At 41.9% G+C, this 27,396-nt stretch overlaps 1 protein-coding gene across 2 annotated transcripts in view; it reads right to left on the reverse strand.

Annotated features, from left to right (window-relative positions):
- Window positions 1–27,379, reverse strand: part of Bmp2k (BMP2 inducible kinase) — a 94,014-nt gene extending 66,635 nt beyond the window's left edge. For both annotated transcript variants that reach the window (XM_055594625.1, XM_055594624.1), the window contains exon 1: window positions 27,039–27,379. In XM_055594625.1, coding sequence (XP_055450600.1) covers window positions 27,039–27,210 — 172 coding nt within the window. In that variant the 5' untranslated portion in view covers window positions 27,211–27,379. The remainder of the gene's footprint in view (window positions 1–27,038) is intronic.
- Window positions 27,380–27,396: the final 17 nt, after the last annotated feature.

Below are 27,396 nucleotides of genomic sequence, written 5' to 3' on the forward strand. Positions count from 1 at the left end.
AGTCAAACGACCACATGTGATGTTATCCTCTCCCCCCTTCCCCCGCAGGGATTGGGGGGGGGGGAGGGGAGGGGAGGGGAGGGGAGGGGAGCTCTGTTTAAGCTAAGCAGGAAAGGCACTTATGTGTGTCTAGGCAAACTGAGGCACAGAGAAGTTCTTCCCATAGAGTATTTATCTCTGGTACAAGAGCCCGAGGTTAAGTCAGCAAATCTAATGCTTTCCCCTAAAAGTGAGGCCCTTTCTAACAAGGAATGATTACTAACTTACATTCTTGCCAAAGGAACTATTACCAGTAAGTGCAATGAATCAGAATTGAGGGGAAGGCATATTTTATTTCATTCCTGTGACACATACAGCGTTTAACTTATTTCCACTTTATAGATGAGAAACAGACCAAACACTGAGAAAGGAGGCAGGCAGCTAATCTAACAAGATAGAGCCAGGAATTTTATTTCCCCTATAAATCTCATGGTCTAATGACTTTAGAGCCAACAACTACCCATATAGTTATACAGATACAAATATAACAAAAAAAAAAAAAAAATATATATATATATATATATATAATTACCAATAGAAGTTTCTAGAAATAACAGAATTAAAGAACAAAAGGCAAATGAAGAAACCAAGAAAGAACAATGCCCTTGCCAAATTTTTAAGAAATTTTTACTTAATAAGCACAATACCTTATGCATAAAAGACGAAGCATGCTTAAACTGGACTATGTAAAGTCTTTGCAAAAAAAAAGAGTCTTAGCCAGGTGTGCCTATAACCCCAACAACTTGAGAAATAAAAGCAGGAGGACCAGTAGTTTTAGATCATCCTCAGTTACAGAATCAGTTTAAGGCCTGCTGGGCCACAGGAAATCCTACCTCAAACATAGACAGAAATGCCCCCATGTAACAGGATACTATGAAAAATGAGTATGCACAATGAACAACTTCCAACCAAAATAATATTTATACAAATGTTTTGTAAGCTATAATACTTCAGACAGCAATCAGATTTTTTATTAATCTAACTAAAATTTTATAAACAGGGACCCTTGTTTCCATCAGCTTGCCCTGGATCCTTTTCCCAGGGCACATACCAGGCAGTTCACCTTGGCCACTTCCACTCCCTATAACTTCAATGCGCTGGCCCATTTATTCCCCATTGTGTGTACTGCAGGCATCTGAGTCCGCAGCCCTTACAAATGGGACTAACACAATTTCACCCACCACAGTATTTACGTGGGTAATATTTGAGATCACTCTTCTCTAATGGATTCTATACTTGTAAAAATAAGGTCTGTGTGTACCTCCTTTACTATAACACTACCAATGCCAATCATCTTGCCTGACACTCAAATCATCTGTGGAGTGAATAACCTAATATTAATCAATGGATTTTCCTGGGAAGTAGTTCTATTTAATCTGAGTCCTCATTCCTCGATATTGACTATTTCCTAATGGCGTATACAAAGTATAACAAACAAATACAAGTTCATTCACATAAACCATGTTTAACTATAACAAATTGTATTAGCAGCCTTCCAGTTCCTTCCTAGAACTACTTTCAATTTGACAGTTAATTACCAGTTATCATTTCAAGTACTGGTATTTCATCCTGGAAGCAAAAATATTCTCTATGGTCAAAATGAAGGAGTTAGCATACTTTGTGGAAAATTTTCAACACTAGGCCACATAATATGCTTTCACATAATTATCACAATTAATTCTTATACCCTATTTTCAGTATTCACTTCTCCGCTTTCTGAAAATAAAGACTAGAAACCATCTTAATTCCAATCACTACAAAATTGTAGTTAGATAGTAAGAATAAGCTCCATCTATAAGACAAGTAGCATGGCTGCAGCCAGCAATGTTTATTATGTATTCCAAAATCCAATGTTAAACTGGAGGACTTAAAGACAGAGAGAGATGTCAAATAAGTTGATGGATTTAGTAAGTTCACACTGTATACATATCAAAATATCACACTCTACCAAATAAATGTAGCACAAATAAGTTTTACAAAGCTAAGCCAGACGTAGTGGCACACACCAGTAATTTCAGCAATCAGGTGGTGGCAGCCAGCATGGACTACATAAGGAGATGCTGTCTCAAAATACAAGGGATTGAAGGGATAACACTCAACAGTACAATACATTCTAGGCTCAATCCCCAATACGATAAATAAAAGCATAAAAATCTTAAAAGTCATAAAATAAACACTGAAAATGTCAGCAAGTTCTCCAAGACCATAACCATCAATAGAACTAGAATTTAAATACCAAGGTTACATAAAAGTAGAGCTTCTGGCTATTACAATAAAGCTGCTACAAACATGGTTGAGCAAATGTCCTTTTTGTGTACTTGCGCCTCTTTTGGGTATATGCCTAGGAGTGGTATGGCTGGATCTTGAGGAAGCACTATTCCTAGTTGTCTGAGAAAGCACCAGATTGATTTCCAGAGTGGTTGTACAAGTTTACATTCCCACCAGCAGTGGAGGAGGGTTCCCCTTTCTCCACAACCTCTCCAGCATGTGTTGTCACTTGAGTTTTTCATCTTGGCCATTCTGATGGGTGCAAGGGGAAATCTCAGGGTTGTTTTGATTTGCATTTCCCTGATGGCTAATGAGGTTGAGCATTTCTTTAAGTGTTTCTCTGCCATTCGATATTCCTCTATGGAGAATTCTCTGTTCAGCTCTGTTTACTTGATTTGTTGCTTTTCAGCTTCTTTAGTTCTTTATATATACTGGATATGAGTCCTCTGTCAGATAAAGGGTTGGTGAAGATTCTTTCCCAGTCTGTAGGCATTCGTTTTGTTTTGATGACGGTGTCCTTTGCTTTACAGAAGCTTTTCAGTTTCATGAAGTCCCATTTATTGATTGTTGCTCTTAGAGCCTGTGCTGTTGATGTTCTGTTCAGGAAGTTTTCTCCTGTACCAATGAGTTCAAGGGTATTCCCCACTTTTTCTTCTAACCGATTTAATGTGTCTAGTTTTATGTTGAGGTCTTTGATCAACTTGGACTTTAGTTTTGTGCAGGGTGATAAGTATGGATCTATTTGCATTTTTCTACATGTAGACATTCAGTTAGACCAGCACCATTTGTTGAAGATGCTTTTTTCCAGAGCTGGAAACAACCCAGATGCCCCTCAACTGAAGAATGGATACAGAAATTGTGGTACATCTACACAATGGAATATTACTCAGCAATGAAAAATAAGGAAATCATGAAATTTGCAGTTAAACGGTGGGACCTGGAAAGGATCATCCTGAGTGAGCTGTCCCCGAAGCAGAAAAACGCACACGGTATATACTCACTCATATAGACATATAACATAGGATAAACCTACTAAAATCTGTACATCTAAAGAAACTAATCAAGAGGGAGGACCCTGACTAAAATGCTCAATCCCCATCCCAAAAGGCAAAAAGGATGGGCGGCGGCAGCGGCGGCGGAGGAGGAGGAGAAGGAAGAGGAGGAGGAAGAGCAGGAGGAGGAGGAGGAAGAGCAGGAGGAAAGGAGGAGGAGGACGAGGAAGAGGAGGAGGAGGAGGAGGAGGAGAAAAAAACAGGAAACAAGTTAGGAACCTGCTACAGAGGGCCTCTGAAAGGTTCTGCCCTGCAGACTATCAAAGCAGATGCTGAGACTTATGGCCAACTGTTGGGCAGAGTGTATAGAATCTTATGAAAGAAGTGGGAAACAGTAAGATCTGGAGAGGACAAGAACTCCACAAGGAGAGCAACAGAACCAGAAAATTTGAACACAGGGGTCTTCCCAGAGGCTCATACTCTAACCAAGTACCAGGCATGGAGATAACCTAGAACCCCTGCGCAAATGTAGCCCATGGCAGTTTAGTGTCCAAGTGGGTTACATAGTAATGGGAAGAGGGACTGCCTCTGACATAATCTGATTGGCCTGCTCTTTGATCACCCCCCCCCCCCCGAGGGGGGAGCAGCCTTACCAGGCCACAGAAGATGACAATGCAGCCACTCCTGATGAGATCTGATAGACTAACATCAGAAGGCAGGAGAGGAGGACCTCCCCTATCAGTGGACTTGGGGAGGGGCATGCCTGAAGAAGGGGAAGGGAAAGTGGGATTGGGGGGGAGGAAGGAGGGGTTTATGGGGGAATACAAAGTGAAGAAAGTGTAATTAATAAAACTTTAAAAAAAAAAAAAAGTAGAGCTTACATTTCTTATTTTACATCAGCATGAGGCCAAGGGATAAGCAAGCAAGTATAAGGATGAAGGGTGTGTATCTTTGTTTCAAGGGATACATTCTTACGCTCTCAACAAATGAAGTCCTCAACCAGTTGATTTTATTCTCTCTCTCAAATTTAAATGCCTGTGCAATTCTGACTTGCTTGAGTGTCCTTTAGCTTCCGTGTTTGTGATTCCTTTAGAGGTGGGGGCGTTCTTGGTTTGCTTTCAGTCTTTCAGGCCTTTATACTCTCCCTTCAAAATACAGTGTGAGTTCATTTTCCAGAGATCCTCACTGCCCTAGTCAGAACTATGTCACCTTTATCAAAGTGACATCATAGTCTCCGGGCGGTTTCCAGCTTCTAATCGTATGCTCATTTGATTTTCCACACACTGGCTATATTAAAAGCTGGTCCCAATCATGTCACCTCTATATCCATAACCCTCCTGTGGCTTCCTACTTCACTGAAGTCAGAAAAATGTGAGAAAGGGTTTTACCTTCTCCATGACAGAAGACTGCACTATCTGGCTCTGCCTGTGTTCTCTGGTCCCTACCCTCATGTCAGGGCCTTTCCATTTCCTTTGTTCTACCTGGAATGCACTCGCCTAAGATTGTAAAGGCTCCTTTTCTCCCTTCCTTCCCATCTTTACTCAGCCACCTTCTACCTTCCCCAGGCACCTACATTTAATTTTTTTAAATCTCCACAATATATTCTCAAACACAATTTTCCAGGGAACCATCAATCCCTGCTTTAATTTTTTTCCTGCTGGGGACTTATTGCTGTCTTGTATGAAGTATTTACTTTACTTGCCTTGTGCTCAAGCTCTGTGCACAAGGCTCATGAGTAATTCAATGATCTGCCTGTGGTTTGCTCTGTTCCACCTACTGTGTCGCTGGCTTGGCACTTAAGAGCATGTACTATGGATGTGTTGAATGGTGTTCTAGTGTAGGTAGTCTAGAAATCTGAAAAACAAAGAAGACTACAAACAGATCAGAAGCAACGATTTACAGTGCACAAAGCTGGCAGAATAGGAAGTGTTCACTGGCAGTGGTGATGTGGAATGCACATGGCTTTTCTTCCCCTATCCTCAGCAGCTGCTTGTCTTCTGAGGTAAAAAAGGGCTTTCTGTTTTGCATGCTCATTAAGTGCAAGTGCTGTTTTCTGCACACTGCTTGAGCGCCTTCTTCATCACCATCTTGCTCACCTGCTGCCCGCCTTAGAGTGATAAGGATATGCACTACGTATATGCAAGTCTAGCACTTGGGAGGCAGAAGCAGGAGGACCACTCCCAATTCAAGGCCAGATTGGTCTATACAGCAAATGCCGGGCCAGCCAAGGCTACACGGTTGAGACCCTGTCTCAAAAAGCAAAAGAAAAGAATAAAAATAAAAGCACTGACTTATAAAGCCATAAGTTTACCATCTTATTTACAAAATAAAGATTAATGAGCTGTGAAAATAACATCATGTTCTCTCAGGAGGAGACAAGAGTGATGAATTGGGGGCTGGAGAGATGGCTCAGAGGTTAAGAGCACTGGCTGCTCATCCAAAGGTCCTGAGTTCAATTCCCAGCAACCACATGGTGGCTCACAACCACCTATGAGATCTGGGTGCCCTCTTCCGGCAAGCGGGTGCACATGCAGGTGGAACACTGTATGCATAATAAATAAGTAAATATTAAAAAAAGAGTGATGAATTAAGAGCATTCTAAGAATTTCACATTTGTCTGAAGTCTTGTACTGTAGTCTCTGTTAACTAACTAGTAGTGAAATAAGAAAAGCACATAATTTCAAAGTAATATAGGACAAGAAACCAAAACAAAGCAAGGAAAGACTAAAATGACAGTTAGCAAGCACCATTTGAGAAGACTAATAGGATGGAGGATAGAATCAGGAAACAAACTGGAAAGTTACTTCAGTGTTAAGAGAAAATTCTTAAAATAATAGCTAAAGACCCTGAGGAGGGTCAGTAAGACGGCCAGTATCTATTTCATAATGAAGACTTATTGCTACCTATGACATTGACATGAGCACACACATACACCATACACAGCGTGACACTCTAACTTGGGGACTTCCCAGAGAACAGACAGAGGACGATGTCCAGTCTTACTCGGAAGTGGGCCTCCCTTTCCACCAGGAGGTCAGCCAGCGTGGTGAGAACTTCAAGCTCTTTCACTTTTCAGTTTGGTGTCACAGCTGTCCTGTATAGGCCTGATGTCTGTGAACTGACCCATCATATGGAGAATTGATGGACAAATAAGCAGACAGGTAAAACATCAGTACAAGGTAAAGAAAGATCAGTTAATTAGCGCTACAAAACGTATACATCCATCCTAAAATATTTTTTACTCCCCTTAAAAAAAATACTGGAATTCTTTGTAGAAAAGGTTTTGAAATTATATACTAAAGTTTTATAATATATTCACCCTCCAAAGCCTTATATGAAAAACAGTTTGGCATTTATTACCTTTTGATATTTCTTGAACAAAAATAATGTCCTTCAATCTGAAGTTCACTACTATAGTGGGTGAGCTTGCCATTTTTATTTTAAATGTTTAATCTATAATAAAAGTACTATTTTTACTAGGCAAAAAATAGCTATTTCAAAGTTTTCCTTCTTGTATTATTGTTTTCTGTAGGACTGGGGACTGATGTGATGGCTTCATGTGTGCTTTTATAAAGAGGTTTTAGCCAATGCGCTAAAAATGCCCAGTCCTGCCTCACAACTGTACTGTGTAGTTTAAGCCATTCCAACTGAAAACATTAACATGAGGTGATTCCAGGATGCAAAATTCATTTAGAATACCTGGAAACTGAGCTAATCTGACGTTAAATAACTTCTACACACTACATTCCACTCCCTGTTTCTTGAGATAGTTAAATACGCGTGATAGACTAAGGTTAGCAAACAGAAAGTACTACAATGTGTGCTGACTGTACATGAAGAGGCCAGGGTATGTGGGTATTTCACATTCACCCCAATAAAGATAAACTTTTTTTTTTTAAATGTAGAAGAAGACACAAAGTACAACAAACAGGATATGTTAACTCCCTTTTTACCACTATCCTGGCCCTAACATGCCAAAGCTTATTCTGGCACTGACACAGTCTCAAGTGTACCAAGTAAACACAGCACCTCCTGTAATTACTTCATAAAAGGGTACCAAGAAAAACCTCCACGAGAGCCAAGGTATCAGCAGAGTCACTGTCTGTTAAACTGCAGGGCCTGACACCAAAACCTTGGCTCAGAAAACACACACATACTTACCAATTCTGTGTTCACCTACAGAAAAGCACATGCTAGTGTTTCAAACATACTTATCTCGATGTTACTAAACACAAACAAGACTTTCAGACTGAAGGAGCAGTCTGCATACTTCTTCCCTTTCAAAGAAAGCCCCTCTATATGGTGGTTTATCAGATCTGTCAGGAAGAGGGGAACACATCCCACATACCAAATCCCTGTGCGTAATTTAATAGCTCAGACTAAATGTATCCTCTACCCACTGGTGAGGAAAAACCAGCCTATATTATCACTGCTTTCCAACAACACAGACAAAAAAAGTAGCAGATAAAAGAAGACTTCGTTTAACCTGGGTTAACAAGAAAAGTCTGCCAATACCCAAGTGGTCTAGGAACTCGGCTAAGAAAAAGGTTCTTTTGGTACACACTTGGCTAGCATATTTGTGGCTCACCAGTTTGATCAAAGCACATCAGCAGGGTAGAGTTAGTCACAGCCTATGACAGGCACATTAGGCCGACGTGCACCCTTACAAACAATTTGTGCACATCTGAAGAAACGCCAGTCACTGTGGCTGGTGAGATGGCTCAGCCAGCTTCCTACAAAGGAACAGAGTTGTCGCTGGCACCTACATGGGGCCACAACAGCCTGTAACTCCAGCCCCAGGGACTCCAATGGCCTCTTCTGGCTTCCACATGTGTGCATACACACATACACATATGAACGAATGAATGAATAACTGCATGAATGAATGAATGTTTTAGAGTTTGTTAAACTGCTAAATGTTCTTTCTAAAAAGCCAGTCATACTGAGATAGACTCTGTATATTAAACACATACACACTCACTCAATATTAAAATCAACATCAAAATCTCTACCAATAAAAAAAGTAGTTGTACATAAATTAGGGCACTGGAGCGGAGACACAAAACAGGATGACAAAAGAAACATTCTTTATATAATCGTGATGGTTATAAATGTCTACAGACACTATGCAAATCAGCTGCTACTAAAATATTTGAGCAGGATTTTAAATCATGAATTTATATGAATCAGTTACCCAGTTGATGAAATAGAGGCCTGTGAATTTGAAGGAGGGTGGGAAGGGGTATGTGGGAAGGTTTGGAGAGAGGAAAGAGAAGGGAGAAATGTAATTAAAATACAATCTCAAAATAAATGTTAGCTACACTGACTTTTCACATACAATTAATTTATATATAAATTTGAATATGTAACCAACTGCTTTATCTAAATTCCAGTCCCATGTATTTATCCCCATCGTTAAACTAGCTGTTCAACCACTTTCAAAGTTTACCAAATGTGTACAAAGCTCTGGGATCCAGCCCCAGCAAAGAAGGAAGAAGAAAAAAACCAAAGGATGATGGGTTATAGTTTCTAAAAGGCACCCACAAGTATATACACTTTTCCTTTGCACCCTTGCACCAAACTCCTAGTTTCTCACCAGTCTCTTATTGGCCGTAGGTATCTGCTGGGAGTAACCAACCATGTCCTGATTGGATTTAAGACCCATTCCATGAGCTAGAACCCAACTGTGGCACTTAATGGGCCAAGAACCTGTAGCTAGGTAGACGATGGGCACTAGGGGAGAATCTGCTATCATTATTCTGCTAAAGTGACAGAATATTCAACTAGTAGTAACTTAGTATTCTATCTACAGATCACTGTATTGCTCAACTCTGCAGAGAAGCTGCTTCTCACAGAAGGCAATCAGCAAAAAGCTACAACAGGTCCATATGCAGAGAACGAGAGGCTGCAGAGTGCTCAGCCCTAAATGGCGCATCTGTCTATTACCCTCCAGCACAAGGCTAGGGATCGTTGTGGGAGAGGGGGCAGGAAGACCATAGGAGCTAACGTAATGGATGACTTAGGAAATACTGTTTTCCAGACGCAAAGGGGCAGCCGCACTGTGAGCTTACTGAAGATGTGACAGCATCAACAGGTCTGCCCAGGCTCAAGCCAGACAAAATTACAGTATGGACAGGGAAGGTAAGCCGGAGGGCCCACTCCTACCTGATGACCTTCTAGCATCTGATAGATGCTGGGAGAGGCAGTCAGTAATGGTGTGACCCTGGTGGACTGACCATCCTCCCGGGGAAGGCCCAACACCCAAGAGCACTTAAGTAAGTAATGAACTTAACGGGGAAAATGGGGGGATCACAATGAACGGGAAAGTTCATTAGAAGTTTCTGTTTCCAATATAAAACAATAATACTATCACTGACATTTTTTATCTGTGTAAGCACAGTACATAGAGACATTTAGGTTTTCAGATAAGACGAGGGTACAGCTGGGAGGTACAACCTTTACCTAACATGTACATGCTGGGTTTGATTCCCAGCACCTCTAAAATAAAATAAAATTTAACAATTAAAATTTTAGACAGAACCAAGTGTCACAAACAGAGGGTGCTTTGTCTTCAAAGCATTCAATACTCAAGCATAAATTCTCACTCAACTTAGACACGTATCTTCATGATGTGTGGCTAGTTTACAGAAGGTATTTTACCCTAAAATTCGTCACATACACTTTTGGATAATGAAATTATCACAGTGAAATTCTGTGAAAGTCTCTGGGTAAGACAACTCACTGTTATTTCCCCAAAACATCTCAAGTGGTATGCTTAAGGGCTGCCTGCTGACAGTCACCCCTGGGAAAAAACATTGTTAAGTTTTTCTAAAAGCAATTTCTTTCCACAACCAAACAACTTTTTATGCTTTAGAAAGCAATCAAGAAAGGATATAAAGCAAGTCATTTTCAGCACTGCCAAAGGTTTCTATGGGTAACCACATTTATAAACTATTCCCGTAACCTGTGAGGTGGCATATGCCTTTAATGGCAGCACCTGGACAGAAGGAGGAAGTGGGTCTCTGAATCTGCGGCCACTGTGGTCTACACAGCAAGTTCCCAGCCAGCTGGGGTTACACAATTAGACTATCTAAAAGAGAAAAAAGAAAGAAAGGGAGAACGTTTCCTTAGTCCGTGGATAAGAACGGAACTCTCAACTTGTCGCTACCTGCTTTCATCCATCCATTTCTTTAGAGACAGGACCCCGTGAGCCGAGCCCAGCATTAAACTTGCCATGCAGTCGCAGCCAACCCTGAACTCCTGCTCCTTCTACCTTCAAAACCCAAGTGCTGGCATTACAGGCTTTCACCACCACAGTGAGCATCTGCTTTCACAATGACTTCATTTTGGTAAAATCCATTAACTTTGCTTTTTCACTCTTTTGTATTCTTTTTCATATGTGCTTACATAAACCTAACAGTACCATGGCACACTTGTTGCATTTTTAACTCTTATGTGTGTTTTGGCACATGTAAATGAAATAGCCTATCACAAACTGGCAAATAAAGTATGATTTCAAGTATATGAACCTGCTATCTTAGTCAAATTCAGAGAGAAAGGTAGACGGAGTCTGGGTTTGAAGAGGACAGAAGGGAATGTCTGGCAAAGAAAATAAAGCTGACAATTTACAATTATTTCCGTAACCTCAAGGGTCCTAACTGGGCCTTCGTCTCTGACCCTAAGGAGCCCACGCAATGAAGCTGAGACTGTGAGGCTCAGGCTGGGTTGCCAGAAAACACCCCATTCTCCTTTGTCTCCTTCCACTAAATTTATACAATTTCTTTTAACATGCACACTTTCTGACTTAAGTATGTTTTTCTCTACCAATATGATTTCCCCCTTGATTTGGGGAAACTAGTACATTAAAAACATCCAGACAAGGCATTTCTAAATAGGGATTGTCATTTTATCTTTGATTCTTAGGACTTAATCTAAGACTACATAACCAAAAGGGGGCAAATTATTATCTTTCAAAAACCAACCAACATGATGTTTGCACTGATCAAAGTTAATTCACTTATAACATAAGCATATGTGACTAAGCTTATAGAGTTGCAGGACCTAACCAAAGAAAACTTCCAGAGCAACCTGAGCAAAAGTGTAAGACAATGCTACTACCATCTGCCCACACTTCAGGGTCAGGGGAAGGGGAGAAAGAAAGAGATTGCCCCCAGAAAAGTATGCTCTACCCTGTCGATGTCAATCCACTCATGCATAGTTTTTATGTAATGTCAAACTCCCAACATTGAGGAAATACCTGAAATTCCTAATAAACCTTGTCTTGCCCTAAATGCAGAATTAATATACCTGAGACTTAAGACCTAGACAAGCCTGAAGGGTGTTGGAGTTGCTGGGAGTTGCTGGGTTTGGTTATCACACCTCTGATCCAGCAAGCAGGAGGAGTAGGCAGGCAGATCTGTGAGTTCCAGGTAAGCCAGGGCTACACAGTGAGATCCTTCCTATCTACTTATGATTCATGTCACTACAAAGGAGATACTCACAGTGGCTCCACTGCGTGGAGGCAAGGCTCACACCCATGGACATACAGGACAATGTGGCCTGTGATACCAGAAGCACTGGCATGACCTCAGCACTTGCTAGGAATGCAGGCCCTCAGCCCCACTCAGGAGCTGCAGTGTAACAAACCCAAGGTCGTTTATACAGCCATGAGTTTCAGGAGCACAGCTGTCAAAGGCTACAGTTCTTAAAATGTAACACAGCTACACCAGGCCAGCTACTTGGACAGAACCCCCCCCACACAACTCCCATTCACAAAGCTTGAATGGAGCGTATATTTTGACTTAGCCCTATTCTAAGATAAAACTTTTTCTCTGTTTATCTGTATTTTCTTTCCTACAGTGGAACAGTCATTTTTAGAATTAATGGACTGAACAGGTCACCTATCCATTACTATAACAAAAAAACACCTAAAGTTATTAATTAAAAGAAAGGTTTCTTTTGTCCCGTACCCGTTTAAGAACATAATTTTAAAAAAGAGAGAGAAGAGAAAAGGAAAAAAATAACTATTAAAATCCTCTAAAAAGAAAAACAGAAGCAAGTAACTGTAAACCCTAAACAAGCAGTATCATGCAAAGTTAAGGAGTCCATACAACCAACAATGCACAACAGGTCAGCCCTAAACAACACACACCTAACACAATGTAAGTCACATACAATTTTACATTTTCTGACAGTTACATTAAAAGATTAGTAACATTAATTTTAATAACACATTTCATTTGGCCTAATATATACAAAATAATTTTGTTTCAACATGTAACCATTATTAGAAAACTATTAGGTGCTATACCTAATAGTTGAATTGAATTGAATAGTTGAGTTGAATTCCTAGGCTAACATCTTTAGATAGATAGATAGATCGATAGATAGATAGATAGACAGACAGACAGACAAAAAGACAGATAGAAATATTGTCTTTTAGATTTTAACATTAAAGCTTTAAAATCCTTTGTTTTATGTCCACCATATATATTAGACCAAACCAGGCAGCAGACACCTGCGGCTACTCGCTCCTAACCTGGGAAGGTTTTGCCACACATAGAGTATAGAACAAGAGGTTCTTACTAGTGCCACATCTGCACATGTAAATCTGTAAACATATAAAGAAACATACAAAGAAAGTTCAGTTTCACATACATGTAGGTAAAGACTATTTTAATAGTCTTTTCAGAAAACTATGGCTATTTTATTCTTTATAACTCAAGCAAAACATGAAAATTTGTTTCTTAAAGATCAGTCGCAACCTGGCATCTGAAATGGTATCATTAATTCTTTTTGTATTTTTACATTTAATATCCATGTGTTAACCATACCCTTTGTAGATCATGTACTAGAAAATACCAGCTCAGAGTTATACAGCTGTTCTGTTACACATTTTTTTTAATTGCATTTGTTAACATCACCTGTCTCCTCAGCCATTAAACTAATGAGGCTGTCAACCTTATAATGGCAGACACACATATTCCAAAATTATAATTGTCTTTTGAAAGTTCAGATTCCTACATTAATAACTAACCTGTCAGTAGTTTTCCAGGAATGACATTCACCCCAGCATCTGAGAAAATTGGTTGCCAGATACCCAAATCTAAATGAATAATCAGTTTGTCAGCCATTCCTTCAAACAAAAATGATACTCCACAAAGCAGGATTTCAAATGCTTTTTCTCAATTATTTCCCAGGTATCATTACACAGCATTTCTCATGCCTTCTGATGATATGAAACACATAAATAGCCAGTAAGGTAATTTTTAAAAAAGCTCAAAATCACAAATGATTAGGAATATACAAAAACCATGAGATGTCATTAGGATATGCTAACAGCAAGCACAGAACATGGATGAATATTGAAGAGACAAAAATGCTGAAAATCTGGGATGATAAAACAGTACAAACACTAGGAAAAACAGAATCGCAGTACCTCCAGAAGAGTAGGCACAGAATTCTCTTATGATCTAGCAATTCTAGCTCTGCACATAAAACAAAAAATAGTAAAAACAGGGATTCAAGTATATGATAAACGTGTGTGTGTGTGTGTGTGTGTGTGTGTGTGTGTGTGTGTGTGTATCCAGCAATTGTAGCCTGAGGTAGAAACAACTCAAATGTCCATGAGCAGGTGAATAGATACCCAATTGTGATATAAATACATGGTGGATCGAACAGCATCAGTCTTTAAAAGCATGGGGAGCTGGTTTTGATGGCCCATGTCAGTGGTCTCAGCACTTAGGAAGCTTAGGCAAGATGGTCTTGATTTTCATTCCCTCCCTTTAAAAAATAAAATAAAAGAATGAAATTCTGATGCAAACTAGTACAGGGAAAAATCTTGAAGATACTATGTTAAGAAAGGCAAGCACAAATGCCAAACGCTGTCTCTTTCTACTTCTGGGAAGTGCCGAGATGAGTCAAATCCTAGAAACAGCTAGTGGTTATCAGGGGCTGAAAGGAGAGCCAGGAATTCCCATTTAAGAGGAGCGCTGCTCATCCTTCATCTCTTCCCTTTCGTTCCCAGCCCTAGCATTGGTGCTTCGTACTGCTCTGCTGGGTTCAGCTGAGAAAACTGGAGCAGTTCTACACTACTTACCATAAAGATCACGACTACATTATTTCTTTAGGACAGAACTTCTCTAACCTGGGACAACAGATAAAGTCAAGGAAGCTGGGTGTGGTGGCTTGAATGAGAAATGTCCCCCAAAGGCTGAACCCTTGGTCCTTAGCTGGTTTGAAAAGCTTATGGAATTTCTAGGACATGGACCCTGGTTGGAAGAAGTATATCAGTGAGGGTATGGGAGCCGGAGCTGGTTGAGAGTTTATAGCCTCACCCTTCTCTCTCCCTCCCTCTCCTTTTCCCTCCTTCCCTCCCTCTCTCCCTCCGTGTGTGTGTGTGTGTGTGTGTGTGTGTGTGTGTGTGTGTGTGTTCATGCACAGGCTCTTTCATCTTCTACCCTCCCCAACCCCCGCTTCCTAAGAAAGCAGAGATGTGATGATCTCTCTGCTTCCTGCTCTATCTACAATACCTTCCCTGCCATTGTGGACCTCTAGCCCACTGGAATTATGAGTAAAAGTATCACAGGACATTATCACAGCAATAAAAGAAGCAACTGATACACTGAAAAGCTTTAAACTTTTCAAATTAATCACAGTCTTGTCTCAAAAGATGTAGCACCTAATTTGATGATCTTCAAAAAGAATAAACAAGCTTTAATTCTGAAACTCAAGACAAAAATGATTAGGAACATTGCACCCCATACTCCTCAGGCATTAATACTCTAGCTGTCTCCCAGATACCGAAGTCCTCGAGTCCACTCACATCAGCTCTCAAGTTCTTGTCTTTATCCTTTATGTGCAGGAGGAGCCTATGAGAGGAGGTGCAGGGCTAAGGCCGTCGTCAGACCTGAGGTCTACCCTCTAATCAACAGCGTGAGTGTGGCTCTGGGCTCCACCACTTACTTCACTTAACTTACTTCATAGTTAAAAACAAGGGAACCTGAATTAAATAATCAGTTCAAATTATGAAAAATTTGATGGAGCACCAGCAATTTTTTTAGTTGCTATTTGTTTATTTTTTAATTTTTATTTTTTATATTAATTACAGTTTATTCACTTTGTATCCCAGCTGTAGCCCCTCTCTTATTCCCTCCCAATCCCACTGTTCCTCCCTCATCTCCTCCCATGGCAGCTCAGTATCCAAGTGGGTTCCCTAGTACAGGGAACAGGGACTGTCTCTGACATGGACTCAAGTGTCTGGCTCTTTGATCACCTTCCCCTGATGGGGGAGCAGCCTTGCCAGGCCACAGAGGAAGACAATGAAGCCAGTCCTGATGAGACCTGATAGGCTATGATCAGATGGAAGGGGAGGAGGACCTTCCCCTATCAGTGGACTTGGAGAGAGGCATGGGAGCACTAGCATTTTTTAAAGATTGTTATTCCAACAATACTAATTCCACTTAACAGAATATTAAGAATATTTCCAAAAGGAGGCTAGCTCTAGTTTTCCAAAAGAAAAAAACAACAGCCATGACTTCACATCAGTCACACTGGCTCTAAATTTTGAATATGAAACACACCCAACTGGGTAAGCCTCACACTCAGTTTCCCCCTGTTGGCAGCATTTGGAGAGGTGGTGGACCTCTCAGCAGGAGGGACGAGCCTCTGAAGGTGTGCTTTCAAAAGTTACCACTGGTCTTTGGTCTCCCCTTATCTCTCTGGCTCCTGTCCACCATGACGGGAGCTACTCTGTGCAACAGGAGCTCTTTGCCAAGCGGTGCTGTCTCAATGTTGTCCCAGAAGCAATGGTATCAGAGAAATGGACTACACTCCTCTGAAGCCACAGGCTAACGTAAGACTTCCCTTAAGCTGTCTTTATGGGCCTTTTGTCACAGCAACATTACCTTTTTGAAATGTCTGTAGCATTTAAAAGAACACAAGTGCTGGGATGTAAACTTAAATTGTTCTAGTACAGATAAGTTTCTTGTTCTAGACATTCATGAGAGATTAGTAAAAATCTAATTTTAAAAAAATTCATAAATGTGCTTCCTACATTTTCTTTGGATAAAACCAGCACAAACACATAATAAAAAAATTAATTCCAGGAGCTTGAGAGATGGTTCAGCAGTCAAGAACACTAATTGCTGTCCCAGAGGTACTGAGTTCAAGTCCCAGCAACCACAGGTGGCTCACAACTGCCTGTAGTAGGATCTGATTCCTTTCCCAAATGTGCATGAAAAGAGAACACTCACATACACAAAATACACGAATAAATAAATCTTAACAAAAAGAAATAAAATCCAAATTTGTGAGGGGTTTTTACTTTTCCATTTGATTTTTTTTTTAAGACGGGAGCTCACAATCAAATTCTGAGCAATACTCCTGCTTCAGCCTCGAGTAAAGGCTGAGGTACCATGTCTGCACTGCTTGCACAGACCCTAAAATCACCATTAAGAAAGATGAGAAGTGTTCTATTATGAATAAGAAGTACTTCAAAAAAGCCTTGGGCCAGCTGGAAGTCACTGAGGAGTGCCTGAGTCACGGCTCTGACATCATCCATGGGTTAGCCCACTGGATTATAGTCACGTGGTTCAGTGAATTCTTGGGAGGTGATAGTCTAGAAGCTGAGCCTGCCCACGAGGAGGAAGTGAGCACGGGGACTGTGCTCAGAAGGCTGTATGTGGCCACAGGGCCTTCTGTGAGATGAGCAGCTCTGCCTCACCAGGTCCAGAAACAAAGCTGGGGGCCACAGGTTGTCTGACCGCTGTCGGAACCCTGAGCCCCAATCTCCTCTCCCCTTACACTTTTCCCACCAAGACTCAGTACAAAAATAAAACCATCGCACTGCCTTTGCTAGACCAGAAATAAAAACCACTCATCTGGGTTGAGAGTCTGACGCTTCTCATTTGCAATATATAGACAGTATTTTGACAAAAAGGTTTTTTTTAATGCCAAATACTTCGCACTCCGTTTCACTATCTGTGAGGATTTGAATTTGGCTGGATGGACGAATTAACTATCACACTGTACTATTAAGATTAAAAACTTAATCCACTCAATTAGCTACCTTATAAATTTGTTACTAATCACAGAAGACACCATCAAATGGCTATGTACAGCTGAACACATGTATTTACCATAATTCTGATAAACATTCAAAGTACACACTCTCCAGGTTACAAATCACTACCATCACTTTTCTTGCACAAAGGAAGGGACATTGACATTCAGCAGCAGAGTCTATGATGCAGGCCACAGAACGCTAGTGACCTCCTAGAGGATTCCGTAGTGAAATATTTCACTATTTTGTTTAACAATTTTAGTATGGGTATATTAATGATCGGTATCTTAATGAACGGTAAATCTAGGCTACTGACAATCTCATTCACAAGAAATCAGTTGTGTAAAAAGTCCAAGCCAGTCTTAACAATGGCCTAGCAAACACCGCCTGCGGGAAACAAGTAACTAGCATTTAGGCAAGAAACGGGTGTGCCAGAACTCTTTTAGAAATCAGAGAACGGAAGAATGTCAAGATAATGATGATGTACCATGAACAAAACTGTACAAAACACAGTTGCTCTGCTCTGACCTTGTGCCAAGATTATATCCTAATCTAAGAGCAAAGTCAGGATCTACACAGAAGGTAAGCAAGTCCGGTGCAGCCTGCTAGAAGAGAGCTAGAAATGTTTCTTCTCCCCGATGTTCTACCCTCTCAGCCACCAGTCTCCTAAGGCTTGGTACTACCCACCCACAACTGAACAGTCTCCAAAAGAGTTCTTGAGTAAGAAGAGTTATACATCACCCAGTCAGGACCAGCCAGCTCCTTCTGTACCACAGTAATAATTTACTTTAGTGGAGTGACGCCAGTCAAGGGAATTCCAGCAAGAACATTTTGAAAGTCACACCTGATAAAAGCCTAGAAAACAAATATTAACTACACATGTAAACAGGAAAAAAAAAAAAACCCAAACCTTCAAAAAACAATCCCATGCTGTGTTTTTGTCCGTCTAGAAAATACTATACCTACACTATTATTGTTATCAAATAGCTTATTTCAGTTCCTTCTTCTTTTAGTCTCTACCAACAGACATAAAAACAGGGCTGGGGCTCAATGGGAGCGTGCCTACCCTGTGTAGGAAAGCAGGGAAAGGGGCGGGGGAACAAACAGCAGCTGTAACACGACAGCTATGGACTGACATGTCAAACGTGATTGTGTCAGCTCACAGGAACTTTCAGACCTTCTGCCACTTTTTAAGTGAATACTCAGTCTTTTACAAATACACTGAATACCTGCTGTGAGCACAACACTGTGAGAGGTAAAAGATGATTGCAAGCCAAAACTTAAATGGGCTAACTTTTAAAATAAAGAAAAATGTTATTGGAACAGAACAAAACTGAGTACGTGTTAGCTATATGAGAGACAGCTGCCACATACCATGCCAAAGGTTGCAGATGGATTTCAGAAGGAAAGGAAAGATTTGTAAATGTAACTGTATTTTAAATGCCTCCGATAATACCCAATTTCAACAAGGGAGCAGGGGACACAATGACAGATATCTACACTGTAGGCAAATGTAACAATATAAGTAAAAAAACAAAGCAGAAATGTACTGGTCTTGCCTGCCAGTTATATCAGAACATGACTTGTAAGCCCCTGCTGCATGAGAACCTGTCACAACTGCAGGCACACAGCACACAAGACAGGTACTCAAACTAAACTCTACTGCTAACCATTAGAGAGAAATGTAAAGGAGTCTTCAGTAGTCATGGCTCCCCACCTAGTAAAATAAAAGCAAATGTACACACTAAGGAGATGGGTGTCCTCATTTGTTTATACATAAGGAATCAGATTTTGGCTAAATATTTTTTTGGCTAAATATTTGATATTGCAGAACACAGAGTATTTTCAATGTTTTTCAGCTGATTGATATTTTCACTTTGTAATCGACAGTGCTGAGAACACTGCCTCATATAATACTCAGTGCAAAATGGCAAACTTAAATTTAAAGCCATTTCAAAAATTGTCAGAAACTCTGTCCAGACCCAAGCCAAAATTCATTAAACATTTTTTTTACAAAATTCAAACCAACAATTCAAATAATAATTTTTAATCTAATCTAACACAATCCAAACAGAAACTAATTTGATATGAGAAATGGCAACAGGAAAATATTAAATCTTTGCTTTTCTCTAATTAAAGAATTGTGTTTCTAGACAAGCAGAAAACTGTGTTCAGTGAAAGCAATGCAACTTCAAGTCTCTGATGGAGCCATGATGTTCCAGGCAGCATTTGTTGGTCAAACAACATGCGCTATGCAGGGCGGGATGCCCTCTCAGGACTGAAACGGCAGCGGGGACTCCCAGTGCAACAGAGGCAAGCTGGCAGAGCACCTCAGATTCACTACACTCTTGAGGTTCGATTCATTTTTGGTCTTTGGTCATTCAGAAGATTTTTACTATTGCCAAAATTTTTCACACACATACACCTACACAGAGAGAGAGAGAGAGAGAGAGAGAAAGAGAAAAACATACACAGTTATATAACCCATGCAGTGGGGAACTACGGTTTAAGCAGCTGGAGTGTAAACAAAAAACTCATTTCTCTTAGTTATATCGACTAAGTGGCCTAAGATAAAGAGGCCAGCAGAGGCAGCGCAGTAACCAGTAACCGACAGGATAAATGTGGGGCCTGCTCTGGGAGCACGTAGGTTATCACGATTCTGGAATCAGCTCTCACTAAAAACTTAACCCTAAACAGAAAGCTAAGCTCCGCCCATATTTGCTGACCTCTGGCATGCAGCGCACTGCTGGATGCTAGCACACATTTCCTTTTTAATCTTCCAATACAGTAAATCCATGCTTGAGGAGAGGAAACGTTCCCTAAGAGTTTAACTTAACACAGAAAAAATAATATATGCTGGATGTGTACCAGAGGACAAGAGCCAAGGATACTGGGTGCTACAGAATTAGCCTCTTACTCGTTACTCACAGGTACATCATAAAACTATCTCACAGGTGCACAGAAGGGACCTTTCTCTGTGCTCCTTTCCCATGCTTTCCTTTCTAAAAGCCACATCTGTAGAACAAAGAAAAAGATGTCACTAGAGTCAGGTGACTATAAGGAGACCCCATGGCTATTCTTTAACTTATAGAGATTAAGTGAAATGGCACTTTGAATTAACTTGCCTTCACAAAAGTGGAAAATTCTGGGTCCCCTGGCCCAAGTAAAAGATTTTGATGGTCCAATAAAGAACCCTTCATTGGTACTTTTCAACTTGGAAATTAGGTCTTTAATTCTATTAAAAACATGTGATTTGAAACAGAAACCAAGGCTTTGTGAGCTCCTTCAGTGGGTAAATAGCACTTGCCTTGAAGTCTTCAATTCAATTCCACAGAAGAGAAAGCCAGTTCCCAAATGTTGCCCCTCTAACCTCTGCACAGGTGCTATGACACGCAGCAGCACTCTCACGTCTACATTAATAATAAATAAAATAAAATAAAATACAGCTTATTTCTAAAAGTCAAACAGCATTATAGTTGAATGACCCTGGAAGAAGAATTCAGCAACCTGTAAATACAACAGCAATTGAGGGAGTCTCTCTAACGGGGTGGTGGTGATGGTGCAAGCCTTTAATTTCAGCACTTGGGAGAAAAGGCAGTCAAATCTCTGAATTCAAGGCCAGCCTGGTCTACACAGTGAGTTCCAGGACAGCCAAAGCTACACAAAGACACCCTGTCTCAAAAAACCAGACAGTGAGTATGTGTGTGTTTCTAGTCCCCCAAAGTTTACTATCTCCTAGGGGAGGAAGAGCCCAGTAATAATTAACTACCTCAGTGTTTCTAAGTGCCAATATAATTACATTTCAAAACAAAAGACTGAGTGTGACACAACAGAAAGAAGCAAATGGCCACAAGTATCCATAGGCAGGAAGAAGCTAGCATAACCATTAGTTAGGGAGCAGGGATTACACAGAGTGCAGTTACAGGCAAACCCAGGAGTGAGTCACAGACTAACAGGAAGTGGAGTACACTGAGGCTAGAGCAGAGTCCAGGGGCAAAACTGTACAGATGGGCCGAGGAGCACGAACAGCTATGAATGCCAGGCCAAGAAATGGATCAAGTAAGCCCAACTCCAGTCCCCTCCTTGCAAGAGCCCAGGTCGCCAGGCATCAATGCACACCTGTGTCTAACCCTGTCTCAGTCTGCTCTGCTTGTTCTAAATCCATAGCTCTAAGGAGTGGATCCAGATGCTGCAGCAACGGTAACGGGCCTTGGCCAGACATACGAACTGAGACGAGAGAAGCAACCTCAAAGTCTTAATCAAGTTCTCCAAATAATTCTGGTGCATTGAAACATTTTAAGGCAAGGTGCTGGCAAGATGGCTCAGCAGGTAAGGGAGCCCTTGCCAAGCCTGATGCCCTGGTTCCATCCTGGAGCCAAGATGGTAGGAGAGAGCTGAGTTCTACAAGCTGTTCTCTGGCCTCCACATGTGCACTGTGGCACAGGCATGCGCACTCAGAAAGTAAGTCAGTGAAAAAAAACTGCTTTTAAAAATGTTTTTGGTTTGGAAGGAAGGGAGGGATTGGGAGGGGAGGAGGGAGGGAACTAGAAGGGGGATACAAAGTAAATAAAGTGTAATTAAAAATAAAATAAAATAAAAAATTTATTAAAAAAATGTTTTTGGTTTGGACCAATGTTCTACAGAGTTTACCCATAAGCCCTTTCTGTCTCCGGATGCCCAGCCTCTCCTCAGGCTTCTTTTAACAGCCAGACCCTATCTCTAGGCCCAGGCAGTACCCAGCCTCAGACCACATACCCAAGTTCCACTAGGCATGTCCTCTCACACACATCAACTCACCAAATCTGAAACTGTTCCGTAGCCTCCCAATACCTCGCCCATATCTGCACTGTACTTAGCTTAGCAAATGCTACCTCCACCCAGGAGCTGCATTAGCAAGTCATGTTGACCCTTCATTCTCAGCCTCTGCACAACCCTCCAAGACCCTTGCATTCGAACACTGAACATTCTAATCTTCACTTTCACTGTCATTTTTAATCATTGTAATTTACATATTCTCAACCATTCTCTATCTAGCAATCTACGTAATCAAAGGTAAATCAGAGTGCACCAGTTTACATTGCTCAATATCTTCCTACTACATTTCATATAAAACCCAAACTCAGCCTGACATGCAGAGCCTGGTACCCTCCTTAGCATCACCTTGGAGCCCTATTCAACGTGACCCATCATCACGGCCCGTGTGGGCCTCTTCAACCTGGGCCACTGCCATGGTCCGCTGCTCTGAGCACTTTTCAGCTCCTGAAAGCCTTCTTTCACACAGGGGCTGCTCCCTCCTGGCCCATCTTCACGTCTCACCTATTCATCACGTCCTGCTCTTTGGATTCTGCTAAAATGCCAAAAGGCTCTTCTCAGTTCCCTAAACTTCATTATTCTAAGACCATAAGCTTTCTCTCCACTTTTAACCACATTACCCAAGGGATTTTTGCTTGTTTAACGATTGTCTCCCATGTTACTCCGGATTAGAGAACGGCTGCATTCATTGGGTGAGGAATGCTTAGTACAATGACGTGGAATGCAACAACGGTTGAGATTTCTGTGAAATTCTCCCCTCCGTCCTTCCTGTCCTCTCTTGGGAACATTAGCTTAAGTCGCTGGGTAGTCAAAGATGATTTCTTCAGGTAAGATATTTAACATCATCATTTCCTGCAACATTAGTGTACCATTCCTAAAAACTAACAGTGAGGGGAAGTTAACATTCAATCTAGACGCATTCGCCCACTCCAAGCAGTTAATGTTGAGAAATTACTAAGTTCCATTTACAGAATCCGAATTTCCCGCCTCCAACCACTGACAGGCATAAACCCCATATCCATGTCAGCAGATCTCTCACACTCAGTGTCATTCCCACACAGTCCAGGTATAACCTTGAGATTAATTATCTCAGCACATCATCAGTGTTCAACCACTGTCATCCCCTTTAAGGCCATTCTGCACATGAAATATGTAGGCGGAAAAAATCACCACAATCAAGAACCAACTTGAGCATAGTGTGCCACAGGCTTACAATCCCAGCGCTTTAGGAGGTGCGAGCAAGTTTTGAGGCTGAGCTACTCAGCAAGTTTTGAGGCTTGCTACATAAGCCAGGGCTTATGTACATGAGCCAGGGCTACATAAGGTCCTGTCTCAAAAAACAAAACTGAACAAACACGAATTCTAACTGCTTTCAAATTCCCTACACTAGCATTAAAACCCTTCTTTTGCATGAACAGATGAACAAACTAGTCCTACCTTTTAATAAAAGCCTAAAGGCTGCACTGAATCACTTGTGCTTGTCAAATGGATGCTGTTTCAGGCTAACATTAGCATGTGACACAGCCACATTTTAAAGCTCAAAGTCAGGACCAGTTCAACTCCAGAAACTGAATCATTTCTGAGAAAACACAAGGAAATACCTTACTATGGTATCAGTCCTCCAAACTTTTAATAGAAACTAAAGGGGGTTGGGGGTTACCAGCATTTCATGAATATACATGCTTGACTTGGAAGACAACAATACAAAATGTTTCACTGAGGAAACGACATCAACAGTTTAATACATACAAGCGTGCAGCCCTAATGCTTTGACTGTAACTGAAGTACACAAATCCATGAACACATGTGTATGACAATAGCTGATCGTCATTTCAGCATTCCACATCGCTTTCTCACCTTGTCAACTTGCTAAAATTTACTTTAATCCCCCAATCACTATTCTTGGCACTCCGATGGTCATTTACAGGTGGACACACAGGTGAAAACTGAATCTTTTTACTTGCACGTTCTTATTTTAGCTCTCATACTGTAAGTGTTCTTCCCAGGCGAGTGTAGTATGATCTTTTTCTCATTTGCTTTTTATTGTCTGTAAAATGGTTCCCGAGCACACTACAACCTAGAGTTCACAAGTGCAAGAGGCTAGGATTCTCCTACAAAGAAAACGTGTTAGATCATCTTCATTGTGACCTGAGTTAGAGGTAATGATGTGCTGATGAATTACTAATACACATTAAATACGGTGTCTTTAAACACAAGCACACACAGGACAAGGCACACATATAAATCAGCCAGGGCTTACTGCCATCTAACCCTCCACTTCCCCTTGAAACAGTGATGCAGTATCTGATAGGCCAGTGTTCATTCTGACTTCGGGAACACAGCTAACTACCCGGAGTACGACGGAGACAAGGGGTCACTCTGAATGGAAGTCTTCACACACTCACCTCAAATGACAAGCAAATCTGTCACTACTGATTAACCACATTTAAATGTGAACCAGATTTGTGCTTAAACTTGCAGACTCACTGAAAGTAACAAAAGTATTACTCCAATTATGTGCTCTAGAAAGGGAAGAACTGCACACAGGAAGGAAGCCAGGGCCGACCCTGGCTTCCAGAGATTTAAACCTGGTCCCAAGCGTCAGAGTGAAATCACAGGAAACTCCATCCTTCACAGGGATGTCTTCAACCTTTGTTCCCACCTAGCACTTGATCACTCATTAAAACCAAACAGGTAAGTAAATAAGTAGGTATTTTGGATTTTTTGATGTTTTTGTTTTGTTTTCTTTTTGAGTCAGTGTCTTTGTAGTCCTGCTGTCTTGGAACTACTTATGTAAACCAGGCTGGCCTTGAACACAGAGATCCACTTGCCTGGGATTAAAGAACACCACCATCATGGCCCCCAATTAATGAAATAAATTTTAATGAGGCAGAAATCAAAAGGTAAAGTGCTTGTCAAGCAATCATCAGGACCTAAATTCAGAACCCCGATTTCCATGTAAAAGCTAAGCACTGTGTGGCCTTCTTCTGTAACCCCAATGCTGGAAGGAAAAAAAAAAGGGGGGGGGGATTCTTGGAGCTCACGGGCTAGCCAGCCTAGGTAAATATATGAGCTCAGGGTTCAAGGTCTCAAAATGGTGAAAAGCAATGAGGAAGACACTTAACACCGTTCCACAAACAAGTGTACACATACATGCACCCACAGACACACAAACAGGTACACACGAAGAACAAACATGAACACTTAAAGCAAAGGCCAGTGGAAGCCATTCACGGTACTAACAACCTGTGTGCCATCCCAGCACTGGAAGGCTGAAGCAAGAGAATGGAAAATTCAAGGTTTGCCTAACAGGACTCTGTCTCAAAGTTTTAAAAGGTAAAAAGTCTGGAGTGGCCTGCCATCAATCTCTACTACCACACACACACACAAACACTACAGCAGTGATGTCAGTATTTCGTGACTGAGTGTGCAGTAAGATAGGGCTAGGTTGAAATTTGCAGTCTACTGGTGAAATGTTGGTGCTTTCTTAATACTAACTAAAAGTCTTAACTGAAATTCAATGAGGAGGGCATCACTGCTCAAGGTACACTTCAGTGAAGGACTGAGCAGCAGAACGCACACTGAGTTAACAGCCACCAATGCTCAACACCTGCAGCCTAGCTTAGCCAACACCTGAAAATTCCCATGGAATCAAGAGCCAGCCAAGTTTGCAATGTAGCAGATGGATCAACACCATTCACAGTCTTCTGAAAATCTGGCGATCCTTCCCTCCACTTCACCAAGGCTCCGAAAGGGTGGTTAATCCGAGCACTGGCTTGCAAAACCATGACACACGCCCTTATTTTACAGACAGAATCCCTCAGCTTTTTCTCACACTGGTTTCCTATTGTTCGTGGAATTTAAAGACTACAAGTGGAATCTGTCTTGTGTTTCCAAACCATGCCAACAGCTTAACTAGCAAATCAGAATATCAAGACTTCTCCCTACAGTTTTATAATCCCTACAGAAATAAAAACTATTTCTTCACCTTATTTTAAAATGTCATGTATTTATCAACAAGAAATACTTCTTATGGATTTTTTCCAACTCAGAAAGTATTTTCTACAAGCCAATTACACCAGAAATACAAAACTAAAGTCAAACATGTTTTTCACATGGACTTTTAACACGGAGTAAACTTTTCCTTTTTTATCTAGACTTTTACCTGCTGTCATAACATCTCTCAGACAATAAAAGAGCCACCGAAAACCTCACAAGAGAAAGTTAAACTGTTCCACTTCGCCTTTCAATGTAATAACAAAGTGACACACTGGGAGGACAAAAACAGGACCTTGTCCCGGGAAAATGATTCTAAGCAACAAAGATAAACGCACTTCAAGTTTACTCCTCCACCCCACCCCCAAGCAACCACTTCACTGAATCTGGAGACCGTGCCAACCAACCAACACACCCACACACACATCATCATCATCATCATCATCATCATCATCATCATCATCATCTGCACACATACAGCCATATACACAGGGGTTTGGGAGTCCCGCTGTTTGGGGTTTCAGCAGAAACAAACCCCAGCGAGGTCCACTGCCCTGCGTGTCGCGGGGACTTGGACCCGAGAGCAACGCAGGACGCCCGCCAGAGCCACAGCTGGCAAAGCAGCGTCCCAGCACGGCTCCATCTGACCCTCTAATGAGTCACGGGTCCAATCACGACACCACATCACTTACTGGGACGTCTTGTGTTTCTCTCCTCGCGCCAGGGAAGAAAGAACAGCAAACGATTTGAAACTCCTAGGCAGGCAACCGTGCCCGCACCGCGGCCGCCGGCGGCCCCGAGCCCCAGCCTCTCTCCAGCCGCCTCGCCACACCCCGGCCTCCCTCACCTGCCTCCCGCCGCGCCCGTACCTTCGGCCAGCGACTCCTCCAGGGTGACCTGGTAGCGGCCGACGGCGAACACCCGGACCCCCATGGACGAGCCCGCGAAGCCGCCGCCGAGCCCGGCGCCCGCGGCCCCGCCAGCCGCCGCCCCGCCGCCGCCGCTGCCCTCCGACTTGGGCATCCGAGAGAACTTCTTCATGGTCCCGCCGGCGCGCTGGAGGGCACCGGGAGGGCACGGGGGCGCGCGCGAGGGCGAGAGCCGGGACCCCCGGAGCGCGGGGCGCGGCCGACCGTCCGTGCGTCCAAGAGGGGTCGCCGCCCTTCGCGCGCGCGAGCCGGCGAGCGAGCGAGCGTCGGTGCGCAGCGGCTCGCCGCGCCTCACATT

The sequence above is a fragment of the Psammomys obesus genome, unplaced genomic scaffold (genome assembly GCF_907164565.1).
Source record: "Psammomys obesus unplaced genomic scaffold, mPsaObe1.curated_primary_1811, whole genome shotgun sequence".
Taxonomy (NCBI): Eukaryota; Metazoa; Chordata; class Mammalia; order Rodentia; family Muridae; genus Psammomys; species Psammomys obesus.